This window comes from Contarinia nasturtii, unplaced genomic scaffold, assembly GCF_009176525.2.
Source record: "Contarinia nasturtii isolate CC-2019 unplaced genomic scaffold, AAFC_CNas_1.1 Cnas_scaffold_1565, whole genome shotgun sequence".
Taxonomy (NCBI): domain Eukaryota; kingdom Metazoa; phylum Arthropoda; class Insecta; order Diptera; family Cecidomyiidae; genus Contarinia; species Contarinia nasturtii.
In genome coordinates, this window is record NW_022198900.1 from 707,152 (window position 1) to 719,528 (window position 12,377).

Genomic DNA, 12,377 nt, shown 5'->3' on the forward strand with positions numbered 1-12,377 from the left:
GCCAAGCACAAAATGTGCAACATAAAAATGCCAAACTCATTATGCATTCGAAACATACGCTATTCGCTTTAATCGTGCATAGAGTAGAACGGTAGAATCACAATAGCATTGCGTATTAGCGCCTAAACACATTGGAGGGGTAAATTATAAAGAAATCAACCCTTGGTCAATGTACTTCTAACCAGTTAACACGTGTACCACAATCAAATGGGTGTTGAACTTGAAGAACAAATCGATGTGACCGCTTTTCACTTATTCAACATTAAAATTTACACACCATTTCACTATCACGTCAAACGGTTGACACGAAACAAATCGCTTTGCATAAAATGGCATAAAAATCGGGTCATTGAAATTCTACATTTGCAATTTAACTCTTACTCGTTGTTTTTTTTATTGCTGTTTTGAAATATTATTCATAAATTTATACTTTCGCTTTTGACAATTGTTGAAATACACCAATCCGATCGATTAATATACTTTTTATGACCCTGTATGCGAAAGTTGTTAGAGTAAAAAACATACTAAGGGCATTAACACGATGCATTTTCCGATATTATTCAAGATTCGTTTCAAGAATGGAGTTTCCGCTTTTTTGTACTTTGAATCGTTCACTTTTATTTTTTTAATTCGATTTGTTTTTAATTATTTTCACTTTGTTTCATGAGATCAGCGACAATTGTCGATTTTGCTTGAGCAGAATTTTTAAATCAAATTCGATATGCTCAAAATGTTCATGCCTCAGCGTGAGAAATTCCGTAATCAGCAAAAAAGACTCGGTCAATTCATTCCATGTATTAATTTCAAAAGAGATATTTCGAATCAAGTAAATAATTAATTGCACCAAAATTACGATGAAATCGAAACATAGAGCCGACCGAATGTTTTGTCACCAATACCTTTTATTAATTGTTGATGATTATTTATTCGTTGTCCCAATGACATGAATTCTAGTTGTTGAGTGTTCAACCAAAAAAAAATCACCTAATTATTTGTTTGTCTTCAAACGAAAAAGTGCCGAAGAGAAGAAAACTAAATGAATTTTGTCATTTCAAACAATTCACCATTTATGCTTGAGACAAAAAAAAACGATGTTGCTCATGAAAGAGAAATCATGAGAAGTATAATTTTTCGTAGCTCGAAGAAAAAAGACAAGCACATTAAGATCAACAGTGCTCAAAACAGGCTCTTGTTTGCGAAACCTAATTTTTATCGTTGTCTTTTTTTCTTCATGCATCAAAACAGTATTTGCGAAACGACCGTAGCGGACAAGGGAATTAGTTTTTCGCTTGGAGTTCTCAGGCAAAAATTCAAGGTGAAACTTTCATCAGCATCGTAGTTTACCAAATGAATGGATATTTTTCTCTTTTTTCATCATTTAACGACCTTAGGAAATAATGAATGGGAATTTGTGTTGAACTAAAGAATCAAAATAAATTCCGAAAAAAATCAAAATGTGGGAAACGATGGTAATGAAATGATTTGTGGTGTGACTTTCGCCCAAAAATGATAAAAACCAGTTTGAATGACCCCAACACCGTTTGATTTGGATAAGGAATTCATTCGGTCAAGAAAGAAAGTAAAAGAAAACAATTCAATAACAATAGGAAATAATAGATGAAAATTAACCCCACACCATGATGATAAAAGCAAATGATGGTGATTATTATGTTGATGATTGTAATTCAGGTGAATGAAATATTAAGATTGGGATCGGAATGTGTTGTGAGATTTTATGAAATGAGATGTTTTTTTAGATGCAAACAAAAAGAAAGATGTTCTTACTGTCGCATGCTTCCCCAACGACGGTTAGGCAACGTTTCGTGGCTGCAAATAAATTGGAAAAAAATAAAACGAAAAAAATCCGATCAAAAAATCAAAATGATTAAAAAATGCGATGTCTCTCAATTTTGTTCATTGTCTTTGTAATGTATGCCAAAAATTGTGATTGATTTTACTTTTGTATAAATGGAGCTGCAATCTGGAAAATCTTTTCCCGCAAAAAAAAACAAAAAAAGTAAATTTACCTTGTTGGCGTTCGTCGTAGGCTAGTGCGAGACCATGTGTGTCGAGACAAATTACCACCACTGTACTCATCATTGTTGCTAAAGCAAAAAGGAAAACGGTTTTAGTATGAGAAAAATGAATCGAATGATGTCAAACTCACTTATTTGGGGTGGAATTGATGTGAGGCGCTAACACCAAGTCGATTCCTCCGCTGCTTCCGCTCACTTGATCGCTTGTGTCATTTTCTCCGAAACCCTCAAAAGATTCACCGCCTGCAAAAAAAAATGATGTCACAATTTCGGTCGAGCTCAAAAAAAAATCACACAAAAATTACCCGTACTCGGTGGACTGGATGGAACTGGACTCGAATCATTCGATGTGACAGAAAGCACAAACGATGGACGCTTTGTAGATACTTTACTTGGCATCATCCTTTAGAAAACCTGCGAATAAATCAACATCATGAATTTAAAAAAAATATATTGGTTTACGACATTTTCGTTTCTTTGGACTCGTTGCCCAAAAACAACAACATCTTTAATACTTTGCACACGATTGATACATCTTATTATTTTTGCTGATCGAATACGTGACTTCACGTACGCGATTGGATAATAATTCGCGTTCGTGTCTCTGTTTCAAATTGAACTTTCTATTTCTTGTTTTTGTTTCGTGTGCTTGCTATTATTTCGGCTTTGCCATTTATACTTCTATATTTGGATATGATGCGGCAAATGTGGCAATACGACACACCATACATTCGAATTAAAAACACACACAAAAAATAATATATGCTATACATTTTTAGCATTCACTGTCACCATTCGGCATCGCACTCATTTTTCAATTGCATATTTTCAAGTAAAAAAAAATGACAAACACAATACGATACTTCTATAAATTGATCACAAATGTAAACGATAAATCACTAGTTTGTTTAGCATGAATGCCGTGACAGCTTCAGACCATATTTTAATTGAATGATTTTATGAAAAGTAGAAATGATGTGAAACCACGCAAAGAAGATTTCATACCTTTTAACAGTAACTATTTCAAATTTTTCTACGATTCCGTCAATATATCAATTCTGACTGAAATTTTAATGAAAACTATTTGCGATGCGATTTTTTTACAATTTTTTTAATGAGAAAATGTAACTAATGACAATTGTCATTTAACGATGATTAAAAAATGCGTTCTTCATGCGAATGCTTATCACAAAAGGATAGTAGGATGAGAATTCGGATTATGTTAAGAATAAATCCCGAAAGAATTAACGTCAACTCAACACTAGAACTACATGAATGCTCTCAGGTAAAACGCCATTTGACTTTTTCCAAATTATTTTGTCATTTGTGATGTTTATTTTGTCTTTTTCGTTCTTCCGTCGTTGGTGTTAAAGTTATGACAAGAGTGCATGAAACAAAATATAGCTGTTATAAAAACAACTTATACTATTTTCGATCTATTCAAATGTATTCTTGGGAAATGTTTATGTTGTCAAAAGAAAGTGACAATAAAACAATATTTCTTTGAAACATTTTTCTGATTACTTTGAATAGAACAGAGAGCTTAAGAGCAGGTACCTGCTTTGAATATGCAAATCACATGCAATGCATCTATGTTTTTTGCATTTGTTTGCCTAGGAAACGGCAATTAATCTGTACACACATGTGGGCCTTTGTCAAAGACTTACTTTTTGTCTTTCTTTATTTTATTGTAAAAAAATATGGAGATAATAAAGTATTTTACCCATTTTCTTTTCGTTCTATAATGCATTCGTTGTGAATTTTTTTTTCGTGAACAATTCGATTTATGTGAACCTCACTCACTCGATCATTTCTTGTTTAGCTTTGATGACGATAACAACGTGTGATCGCTCTCAAATCATTTTGACTTTTTGTCTGCTGCAAATAATTTGTGAAAAAGGTTTTTTTTTTTGCGTGGAACTTAATCAACGAGTTTAATTCATTTTCTTTTAACTGTTTTTTTGTGATGAATAAAGCCAAAATGATGGAATTCTTTTTGCAGTACATCACGGCTGATATAAAATATAATTTTTGGAGCGACGAGGATGGCCACCAATTTCGTGAGGTATGTTTAATTGAAAATGTGTTGAACAATTAATTTACAAAAACACGGACAGAAATAATTTTGTTGAAAAAAGTCGATTAAAGTTTATCAAAGATTTTCAAAAAAGTTAAAATAGTGTGAAAAAGTTTGACTCTAATCAATGAATTTTTCTTTTAAATAGGATTGGGTAAAGTGTCGCCTAAACATAAAATATCTGGATTCGCCCACCATTCAAATCAGTTGCTATGCCGTTAATCATTATGAAACGGTTCCGTTGAATGTTGATATCAATTTTGCCGATTTTCGTTTTGAACGAGCCGCTGAAGCATCCGGCACGAAATCAAATCTATTCGTTCTGACTTGGACGCATAATCATGAAATGAACGAATTTTATATTTCCATCGACAATGAAACACAATACAAAAATTATGAAATTTATCTTAACAACTTGATGAAAATTTGTCGAATCGCCGAAAATGGTAAGTTTTAATATCAATTTTTGAAACTTTTCTTTTCAATTAATTGATTTTTCTTCGTGAAATTGTTTTTATAAAATCAACTTGATCTCTGTAAAAGAATGAATATTGTTTGACTTTTTACATTGAGATCACCATACAATTTTCCATAATTTATTTCGAGTTTTGCTTGATTTTAACAATTTTTTTTTTCACATCTCTCCACCCCCATAGAACGTTTAGAGGCGCAGCCCGTTGAGCCATTGTCGGTGTCATGTCAAAATATTCTCAGTTCATCGCTTTCATTATTTACAACATCAACAAATGCAATCGAAGATGCTATGAACGATGAAGAATCAAATCCAAAAAAGAACAATGGAAAATGTCGATTCGGTTTGTCGAATATGAAAAATGCAACAAAGAATGCGGCAAAAAAGTTTAATCGAATGTTTGTAAAGGCAAAAACGAGACTGATGCAAAAACCATCGTTCAAACATTTGGTGGATATTTCAATATCGTCGGCTAGCACCCAATTCACTGACACATCGTATGTCTGCAATGACGATGACTTCGAAGAGATCGATTTGAATGAAAACTTCGGATTTTCATCAGAAAGCATAATGCTTGTGGACACTTTGAATCATCATAATAATGTCAAAGAGAATCGTTTGTCTCACTATTCATTCAATTCGACAGCAACAGCATGCACTGAATTATCAACAACCATTGCAAACGATTCAATCAATCAAAGTGTTGCAGAAACAACAATAAATAACTCACATTCGATGCAACAAATTTTCATTGAATCGATTGCCGATTTGCATGTGATTTGTGCACAACATGAAATCAAACCGGTCGAAATGATCGAAATGCAAGAAGTTGTTCGGGAACGAGCACCGTCCAGAGTAAAAATAGCACAACGATTAAAATTGTGCGATAGTATTTGTGAGATACCACCGGACAAGGAAGATATCGATAAAAACGATCGAGATGATGATGTTGCGGACGATAGAAAACCGGAGAGAATAACATACAATGATTTATCGGTTTGGTGGGAAAATGGTGCGAAAGAAAAAAGAGACTTCCAGTCAAATCGCTATTTCAACGAAATAAAAACCGAAGAATCGTTTGCAAAAAAATTCGCTCAAACATATCGGCACATATATCAAACGATTATATCAAATTCAACATTTCTTTTTGCTTTTTAGCATTATCGTTGGTCTCTTTTCAGTTTTAAGTAATACACAATTCGAATCAAATTTTACCGCTTAAAATTGATGAACGAGTTGTAACAGCTTCAAAATCATGTCGAAAGCTCACTATTCGGTCAGAATATTGCAGTTTTTTCATTTTCATGAGACAATTCACCTTCTTTTTATTCAGATCATATTGATTCAACTCCATTTTTTTGAAAATAAGAAAAAAGCAGGGAATTCACTTGCTAATTTCATTTTGTTAAAAAAAACACTCCTAATTTAGTTTATTTATTTCAACGAAAACTAGATTATAAGTTTTAGAGCACAATTTATGAAGTTCCTGCTTAATTTAATATCACCAAATGATCGATATGTTTAATGTCGTTTTTTCTATCGCTTGATCGAGGAGAAATCTCCAAGCAAAAACTCACTATTCGTTTGGAATATTGCAGATTTTTTTGGCTTTTTGGAGGAAATTTCTCCGGCAGTTTAATTTTGATTAAGTTTCCGATTCAACTTTATTTTCTCAAACGAAAATAGAGACTTGAGTCAATATTATGTGATTTTTTTCCAGTCAATGGTTCACTACTTGGATAGGAGTAATGATACTTTTTGCGTTGGAATTTTTTTCATTTGCTTTGGACTTTTTTGGTCAGTTTAGCAAATTTAAAAATAAAATGTATCAATTTAATTGGTTGGTAGGATAAGAAGCATTAAGTAGTTCGTAAAAAGTGCAATATATCTTTAACTTGAATAATTTAGGAAAAAAATGGAGAAAAATGTGGAAATGGTTTCAAGTATCGCGCGAAAGAAGATTCGAATCGAATTTATAAATGTTAATTGATACACGAGTCACGCTCAGAGAGAGACTCAAAGTTTTCTTTTATCAAATGCTCAATATTCCAAGTGAATAATGCAGATTTTTTGATAAAAAAGAAGAGGCGACATACTGAAACCATTTCTCACAATAATTTATTTTCAATTCAAACAGATTTTTCGGCGTAAAATTTGTGAATGAGTTGATTTCAAGTCGATTTTTTTAAAAATTGAAATCACATCAAAACAAGACTTTTGATTGTGATTTTTCGTCAAATTTTCACCATTTGGAATGAATAGTGTTACATTTTGATATTAATCGCATAACAAATTGAAAAAAAATAAAAGAAAAATTTGAAGAAAAAATACGGTTCCTTTTTATTTTTGGTCATCAAATTTTTTTGTTTCGCCTCTATGTTTATTTTAAATTATGTTCTTTCTTTTGTTAAGAAGTTTTACCATAAAGTAAAACACACAGCCACGTTTTTCAGATCAGAAAAGTTGTTTGAGCGTCATAAAAAAATGTTTGTCTAGTCATAAACATATTTTCACCCAAAATGCTGAGGCGATAAAGCAACGAAATGAGTTGGCAAAAATGCAAATTGAAAAAAGAATTGCAAATCCGACAAAACAATAGCCCGATTTAGTTCCCACCGAGATGTTGGTTTTATTACATACGCAGGTAGATATTTTTGTGTGCCGAAAAAAAAGATAAAATACTAATTCGTCCGCCTATGTTCTGGAGCAAAGAATTGTCACAACAAATCGACAACAAAATGTCCCGGCAACATAAACTAATTTCATATGCCTGTGCGGCGGCAGGTAGCAAAATGCAAATTGCAATATTATCAGTTCGTGTAAAAACTTCACTTTTTTGTCTAAAAAGAACAATAGAACTTAATTGGTATACAGCGTACTCGTTCACTCTAATGTATGGTGCCTGTTGAGCGAAGAACATAATTTAACAAATCAAAAATCATACACGATTGAAACGATATTGCAATCAAAACAATTCCAAATGATATTTTGGGTGTCCTTATTAGTCTCGGCGTATTTTTCCAATTGAACCGGCACCTGTCGTCCACCGCGCCCTTTATTAGTCTGTATGAATTATATCATCGATTGTTTGGCACAAACAATTGGCAAATAAGACATTGTGAATTTCTCAAAATTTGTTATACGTTGTTTGACTCTACTACAGATCACATCTAACTACTCGAAGAAAATTACAATCATTTAAATTTTTGATCGTTTCTTTTTTTCAAACGAATTCCGGAGAAAATAATTTTTTATTGTGATAAATAAGTGATTAATAAAAAAAAATGGAGTACTTTTTACATTATATAACAGCGGACATAAAATACAATTTCTGGTGCGAAGAAGATGGCCACCAATTCCGTGAGGTAAATTTAGTGATCGATTTTTTTTTTAGAAGAAAGTGTAATTTGATAGTAATCGTGTGAAATTGACAGCCGCTTCACACAGAGTTAATTAAATTTTAAAACTTAAGTTTCTTTCATAACGAACGGTCTTCACATACTCATTAAAGAAATGGATAAAATTGAAAAAGTTTGATTCTAATCGATAAATTTTTCTTTTATATAGGATTGGGTAAAGTGTCGCCTAAACATAAAATATTTGGATTCGCCAGCCATACAAATCAGTTGCTATGCCGTTAATCATTATGAAACAATTCCGCTGAATATTGATATAAATTGTGCCTCGTTCCGTTTTGAACGAGCTGTTGAAGTGTCTGGCATCAAATCAAATATATTCGTTCTCATTTGGACACAAAATAATGAAACGAATGAATTTTATATTTCCATCGACAATGAAACACAATACAAAAATTATGAAATTTATCTCAACAACTTGATGAAGATTTCTCGTATCGCTGAAAATGGTAAGTTTTTTTTAAGACTTTGTCTTTTTTTCACATTGACTAATTGTTTTTTAATCTCTCTCAAAATAGAACGTTCAGAAGCCGATCCCATCGAGCCATTATCAGTTTCATGTATTCAAAGTATTCACAGTTCATCGCTATCATTGTTCATCACATCAATATACATCGAAGATGATAAAATGACTAATGATAAATCAATGGCGAAGGCAGACAATGAAAAAATGCAATCGAGTCTATCGTTGATGAAGAGAGCCACAAAATATGCGGCCAAAAAATTACGCCGAATGTTTACGAAATTGATGAAGCCATCATGTAAGCCTGTTGAAACTGTTTCAAGCTTCACCGCAAGTACTCCAGCTATTGATACAAATGGCGCCTATATTAACTTTAATAGCAATATCGACGATTTTGCGGACATACATTTGAGTGACGAGTCAAGATTCTCGCGACGAAGCACAATGGCTATGGACAATTTGCATCATAAAAATATGAAAAAGAATCGCTTATCTAGCAGCTCTTTTGATTCAACCGAAACAACAATGACCACATTAAGTGCAGTAAGCACTGTTACGCGTGATGTGATTGCCAATCCAATTGTGAATTTTGATTTGATTTATGCACGAAATGAAAGCGAATTGACAATAAAAGAGCCAAAAGAAGGAAAGAAAATTTTCCGGAAAGGAACACCGTACAAAATGAGAATGTCACATAAATTGGCATTGCGTAATCAAATGGCTGAACTACAGTCGAATGAGAGGGAAATCGCGTTTGAATCGAATGAAAATAACGAACGGTTGGTTCCGACGTTGCCGGAAACTAAATCGATTTGCATGAATGAAATTGATCCACAGTCAAAATCAGAGTCAATTTCATATTTTATTCGAACGGAAAAGAAGAAAAAATCATTTGCGAAACAGGTGGCGCAAACATATCGACAATTATTAAAAACAATTGCTTCAAATACACCATTTCTTGGAAACGCATAATGATTAGTTTTATGTTTTAAAAATTGGTTGGTTTAATTCAATTTGGTAGTGATTAGATTTAAGCGCTTCAACTGAAAATTATTGAATAAGTTAATATTTGAACGAATGTTACAAATGACTACTACAAATATATATATCTGTTGATTTTTTATCCGAATTTATTGATGTTGATTTTTTTTCGTTCATCAATTTCTTTTATCTTTTGTTTAGTTTGAAAAAAAAAAATGAAACTGCTCATAATTACACTTAATTCGATAAGTTATAAATGCTGTAATTGATGACTATAAAGCACTAAAATAGCAAATCATATATCAAGGTCAATAAATCCAATTTCATTGAGTTGACAATTTAATGAATGTTTCATTAGTTTTTTTGGACGAAAATTAAAGTCGATCGTTTTTTTAAGTAAACAAACTCATCCTCTTGCGACATAAAAAATGAATTAATTTCGTGGTAAATACTTTTAGGTAAAAGGGTAATTTTTCCGTTTCATGAAAATTACAAAAAAATCCCATTTTACTCGTCGGTGATACCGAAAAGATCGATTATAATTGTCTCATAAAATAGGTCATCATATTTGACCTTTGCACTCATTAACGATTGCAATAGTTTCTTTTAGTGATGTGCAACCATAAAAAATCGTCCAACCATGATATTCTAATATTCATGGGATTTGATTTGAATTCATTATTTGGTACAAAAACTCAATTTACACGATTCTATCTTCTTTCGTTGTATATGAGTTGATTATACTATTTTCAGAACAAGGAAAGTTGACAAAATTGAAATGTAAATATGAAAAAAAGATAATAAAAAATAATTTCAACAAAACTGAATTGTTTTCGTTGAAATCATAAACATTTATAAACAGGGCGGATGAAATACAAATCTAGCTCACCCGCTGTTGTTATTGAATGAGAAATAAGTAAAATCCCGTAAGTAAAATTATTGCATTTGTTTCAATGCAACACTGAAAAACGATAGAAAATGTGAAAGATGGTTGATTTGAATGAAGTTAGATGTTCCACCGTGAAGATACAGAACGGGACGAACACCAGGAAGCCAAAACGGTGAATATATATCCTTGTGTGAGTCGGTGGCATATGCGCACAATCAATCATCTTATAATCGTGTTTAATGTGCAACAGCTGAAGCACACAAGACTCGTCTAGTGTTCTTGCACATATTTCATTTGACGCATTATAAATGGGAATATTCAGCACAATGTTCTGATAATTAGATGCTGCCTGATGCTTCACTTAATGTGTCTGTACAGATGCGAAACCGTTCAAATTACCAACTATCGAAGAAAATCGTAAAAATATGAGCACGTGCTTGATGCGCATCATTGAAATGCTTGAGCCCATACGACTGATGAGTCAGTATGTGTCATGTAAGTTTACATTGCATTGAAATAGAGGTACACAGGAAATAGCGGGAAGATGAAGATGAAGAGCGGGAGAGAGAGAGAGAGAGTGAAGAAAAGAAAATAAAAAAAACAACGAATTTTTGGTGCTTGTTCGTCTTTCCGTAGTTGTCTCAATTTCAGGAAGCAATTGAATTTTAATATAATTGAAAACGGAAAGATCACCTTTTGCTGAAGTGAATATCAAAACAGTTGCGTAAATTTTTTCATATGAAAACGAAAAAAAAACATCTGGACTCAATGTTCGGGTGCATTTTTATTCGAAATCTTCAATCAATTCTTAGATTTCGAATAGATTTCCTCTTGAAAAGATCACATATTTCCAACGGGATTTCAAAAAACGTTGGTCACATTAAACACAGATGTTTTATGTTTTCCTGTGCGTGTGCACATCGAGCAGGTATACACTTATACATTATTTGTTCCTGTTCGAAAAATGCATTTCGATTCACTATTGTAGTGGTTTTCTCTTTTATTCATGAAATTTCTTTCTTCTCTTCAAACAGACGGTGAACTTCTGCCAACACATTTAACAACAATCAATTCAAACAATCGACATATTTCGATGCTATCGTCGGCTGGCATTTGCTTCAAACAATGCAGAGTATTTTGACGATTGGTGCGAATTTAATTGAAAACATTTGCATACTGTTGTTGTTTATAAGCATCATTATCACACTGACAATTTGATTTCACATTAATTTATTCGAAATACAATTCGCGGCCGCACACACACACACACACATAGAGTTGTAGACACGTTTTCAACCTTGAGATATAAATTTAAAACAATCACGGGTAATGTGAATGCAAAACGAAAGAAAGAACGCAACAAAAAACAAATACAGAAAGAGAGAAAGAGAGAGACTGAAACCAGTTTACAAAACAGCGGCAACAAATCTCATCGCACAATTTTCGAAAAAAAATTCAAGCAAGAATTGCAATGGAGATTTTTTTTTTAACGAAACAAGAGCATTCGAGCATTTGCGAAATCTTTTAGCAAATAAATAAAAGAACCGTCTGCGCTGCGCTGCGCTGTTCGAAGAAGAACGAAACGAAGAAAAATAATCGAAATACTTTCCAGACGGTTGGTTGCTTTATTCGTTCGTTGCTGAGAGAGAATGCCTCTTGTTCCATGCAATATTTTGCATGACATTTTTTTTATTGTGTATATTTTTCGCTTTTCCCATGCGGTAACATAAACTTGTTTCTTTTGATGATTAAAAACACAAACAATAAAGACAACAACAGCATACACGTAACAACTAATTGCAATCCAGTCAAACAATGAAAACTGGGCGTACATATGTGCAAACGTAACTCACAAACAGAATTTCAATGTAAACATTTTCACACACACCAAGTGCTCTCACATTATCAAAATTACTTTAATTAGACGTCCATAGTTTTGGACACAACTTTTTTAATGACCGTGATTATCGGTGCTATTTATCGGTGCAACGTGACGACGTTCAATTCTGAGCACTGGACTATGGAAAAGGACAAATTTGGACG

At 32.7% G+C, this 12,377-nt stretch overlaps 3 protein-coding genes across 12 annotated transcripts in view; 2 read left to right on the forward strand and 1 right to left on the reverse strand.

Moving 5' to 3' along the window:
• The window catches only part of LOC116346540 (rab11 family-interacting protein 4), a 36,102-nt gene that overhangs the window by 20,173 nt on the left and 3,552 nt on the right, over positions 1-12,377 (reverse strand). For 6 of the 9 annotated variants that reach the window (XM_031776656.1, XM_031776654.1, XM_031776653.1 and 3 more), the window contains 4 exons: positions 2,342-2,450; positions 2,168-2,279; positions 2,028-2,105; positions 1,786-1,827 (listed from right to left, as the gene is read on the reverse strand). In XM_031776656.1, coding sequence (XP_031632516.1) covers positions 1,786-1,827; positions 2,028-2,105; positions 2,168-2,279; positions 2,342-2,438 — 329 coding nt within the window. In that variant the 5' untranslated portion in view covers positions 2,439-2,450. The remainder of the gene's footprint in view (positions 1-1,785; positions 1,828-2,027; positions 2,106-2,167; positions 2,280-2,341; positions 2,451-12,377) is intronic. The other 3 variants (XM_031776659.1, XM_031776661.1, XM_031776657.1) reach the window with 2 other exon arrangements.
• On the forward strand, positions 3,248-6,726 carry LOC116346544. 2 transcript variants are annotated; one of them, XM_031776667.1, is made up of 4 exons: positions 3,248-3,321; positions 4,039-4,101; positions 4,262-4,559; positions 4,770-6,726. In XM_031776667.1, exons 1-4 carry the CDS (start codon positions 3,256-3,258, stop codon positions 5,741-5,743), a joined length of 1,401 nt encoding a protein of 466 aa, XP_031632527.1. In that variant the 5' UTR covers positions 3,248-3,255; the 3' UTR covers positions 5,744-6,726. The 2 variants fall into 2 exon arrangements, with proteins under 2 accessions (XP_031632527.1, XP_031632528.1); XM_031776668.1 differs by lacking the exon at positions 3,248-3,321 and adding an exon at positions 3,866-3,936 and having other exon boundaries at positions 4,013-4,101.
• LOC116346516 lies at positions 7,843-9,436 on the forward strand. The gene is made up of 3 exons (XM_031776596.1): positions 7,843-7,950; positions 8,153-8,450; positions 8,520-9,436. The coding sequence occupies exons 1-3, from the start codon at positions 7,870-7,872 to the stop codon at positions 9,434-9,436; spliced, it is 1,296 nt and encodes a 431-aa protein (XP_031632456.1). The 5' UTR covers positions 7,843-7,869.

Excerpts from the sequence above, each read along its gene's own strand:
- LOC116346516 (XM_031776596.1), top strand. The coding sequence starts at position 7,870 with ATGGAGTACTTTTTACATTATATAACAGCGGACATAAAATACAATTTC. Across the intron at positions 7,951-8,152 it reads ATGGCCACCAATTCCGTGAG|GATTGGGTAAAGTGTCGCCT; the intron begins GTAAATTTAGTG and ends TCTTTTATATAG. Across the intron at positions 8,451-8,519 it reads TTCTCGTATCGCTGAAAATG|AACGTTCAGAAGCCGATCCC; the intron begins GTAAGTTTTTTT and ends CTCTCAAAATAG.
- LOC116346544 (XM_031776667.1), top strand. The coding sequence starts at position 3,256 with ATGTTAAGAATAAATCCCGAAAGAATTAACGTCAACTCAACACTAGAA. Across the intron at positions 4,102-4,261 it reads ATGGCCACCAATTTCGTGAG|GATTGGGTAAAGTGTCGCCT; the intron begins GTATGTTTAATT and ends TCTTTTAAATAG. Across the intron at positions 4,560-4,769 it reads TTGTCGAATCGCCGAAAATG|AACGTTTAGAGGCGCAGCCC; the intron begins GTAAGTTTTAAT and ends CCACCCCCATAG.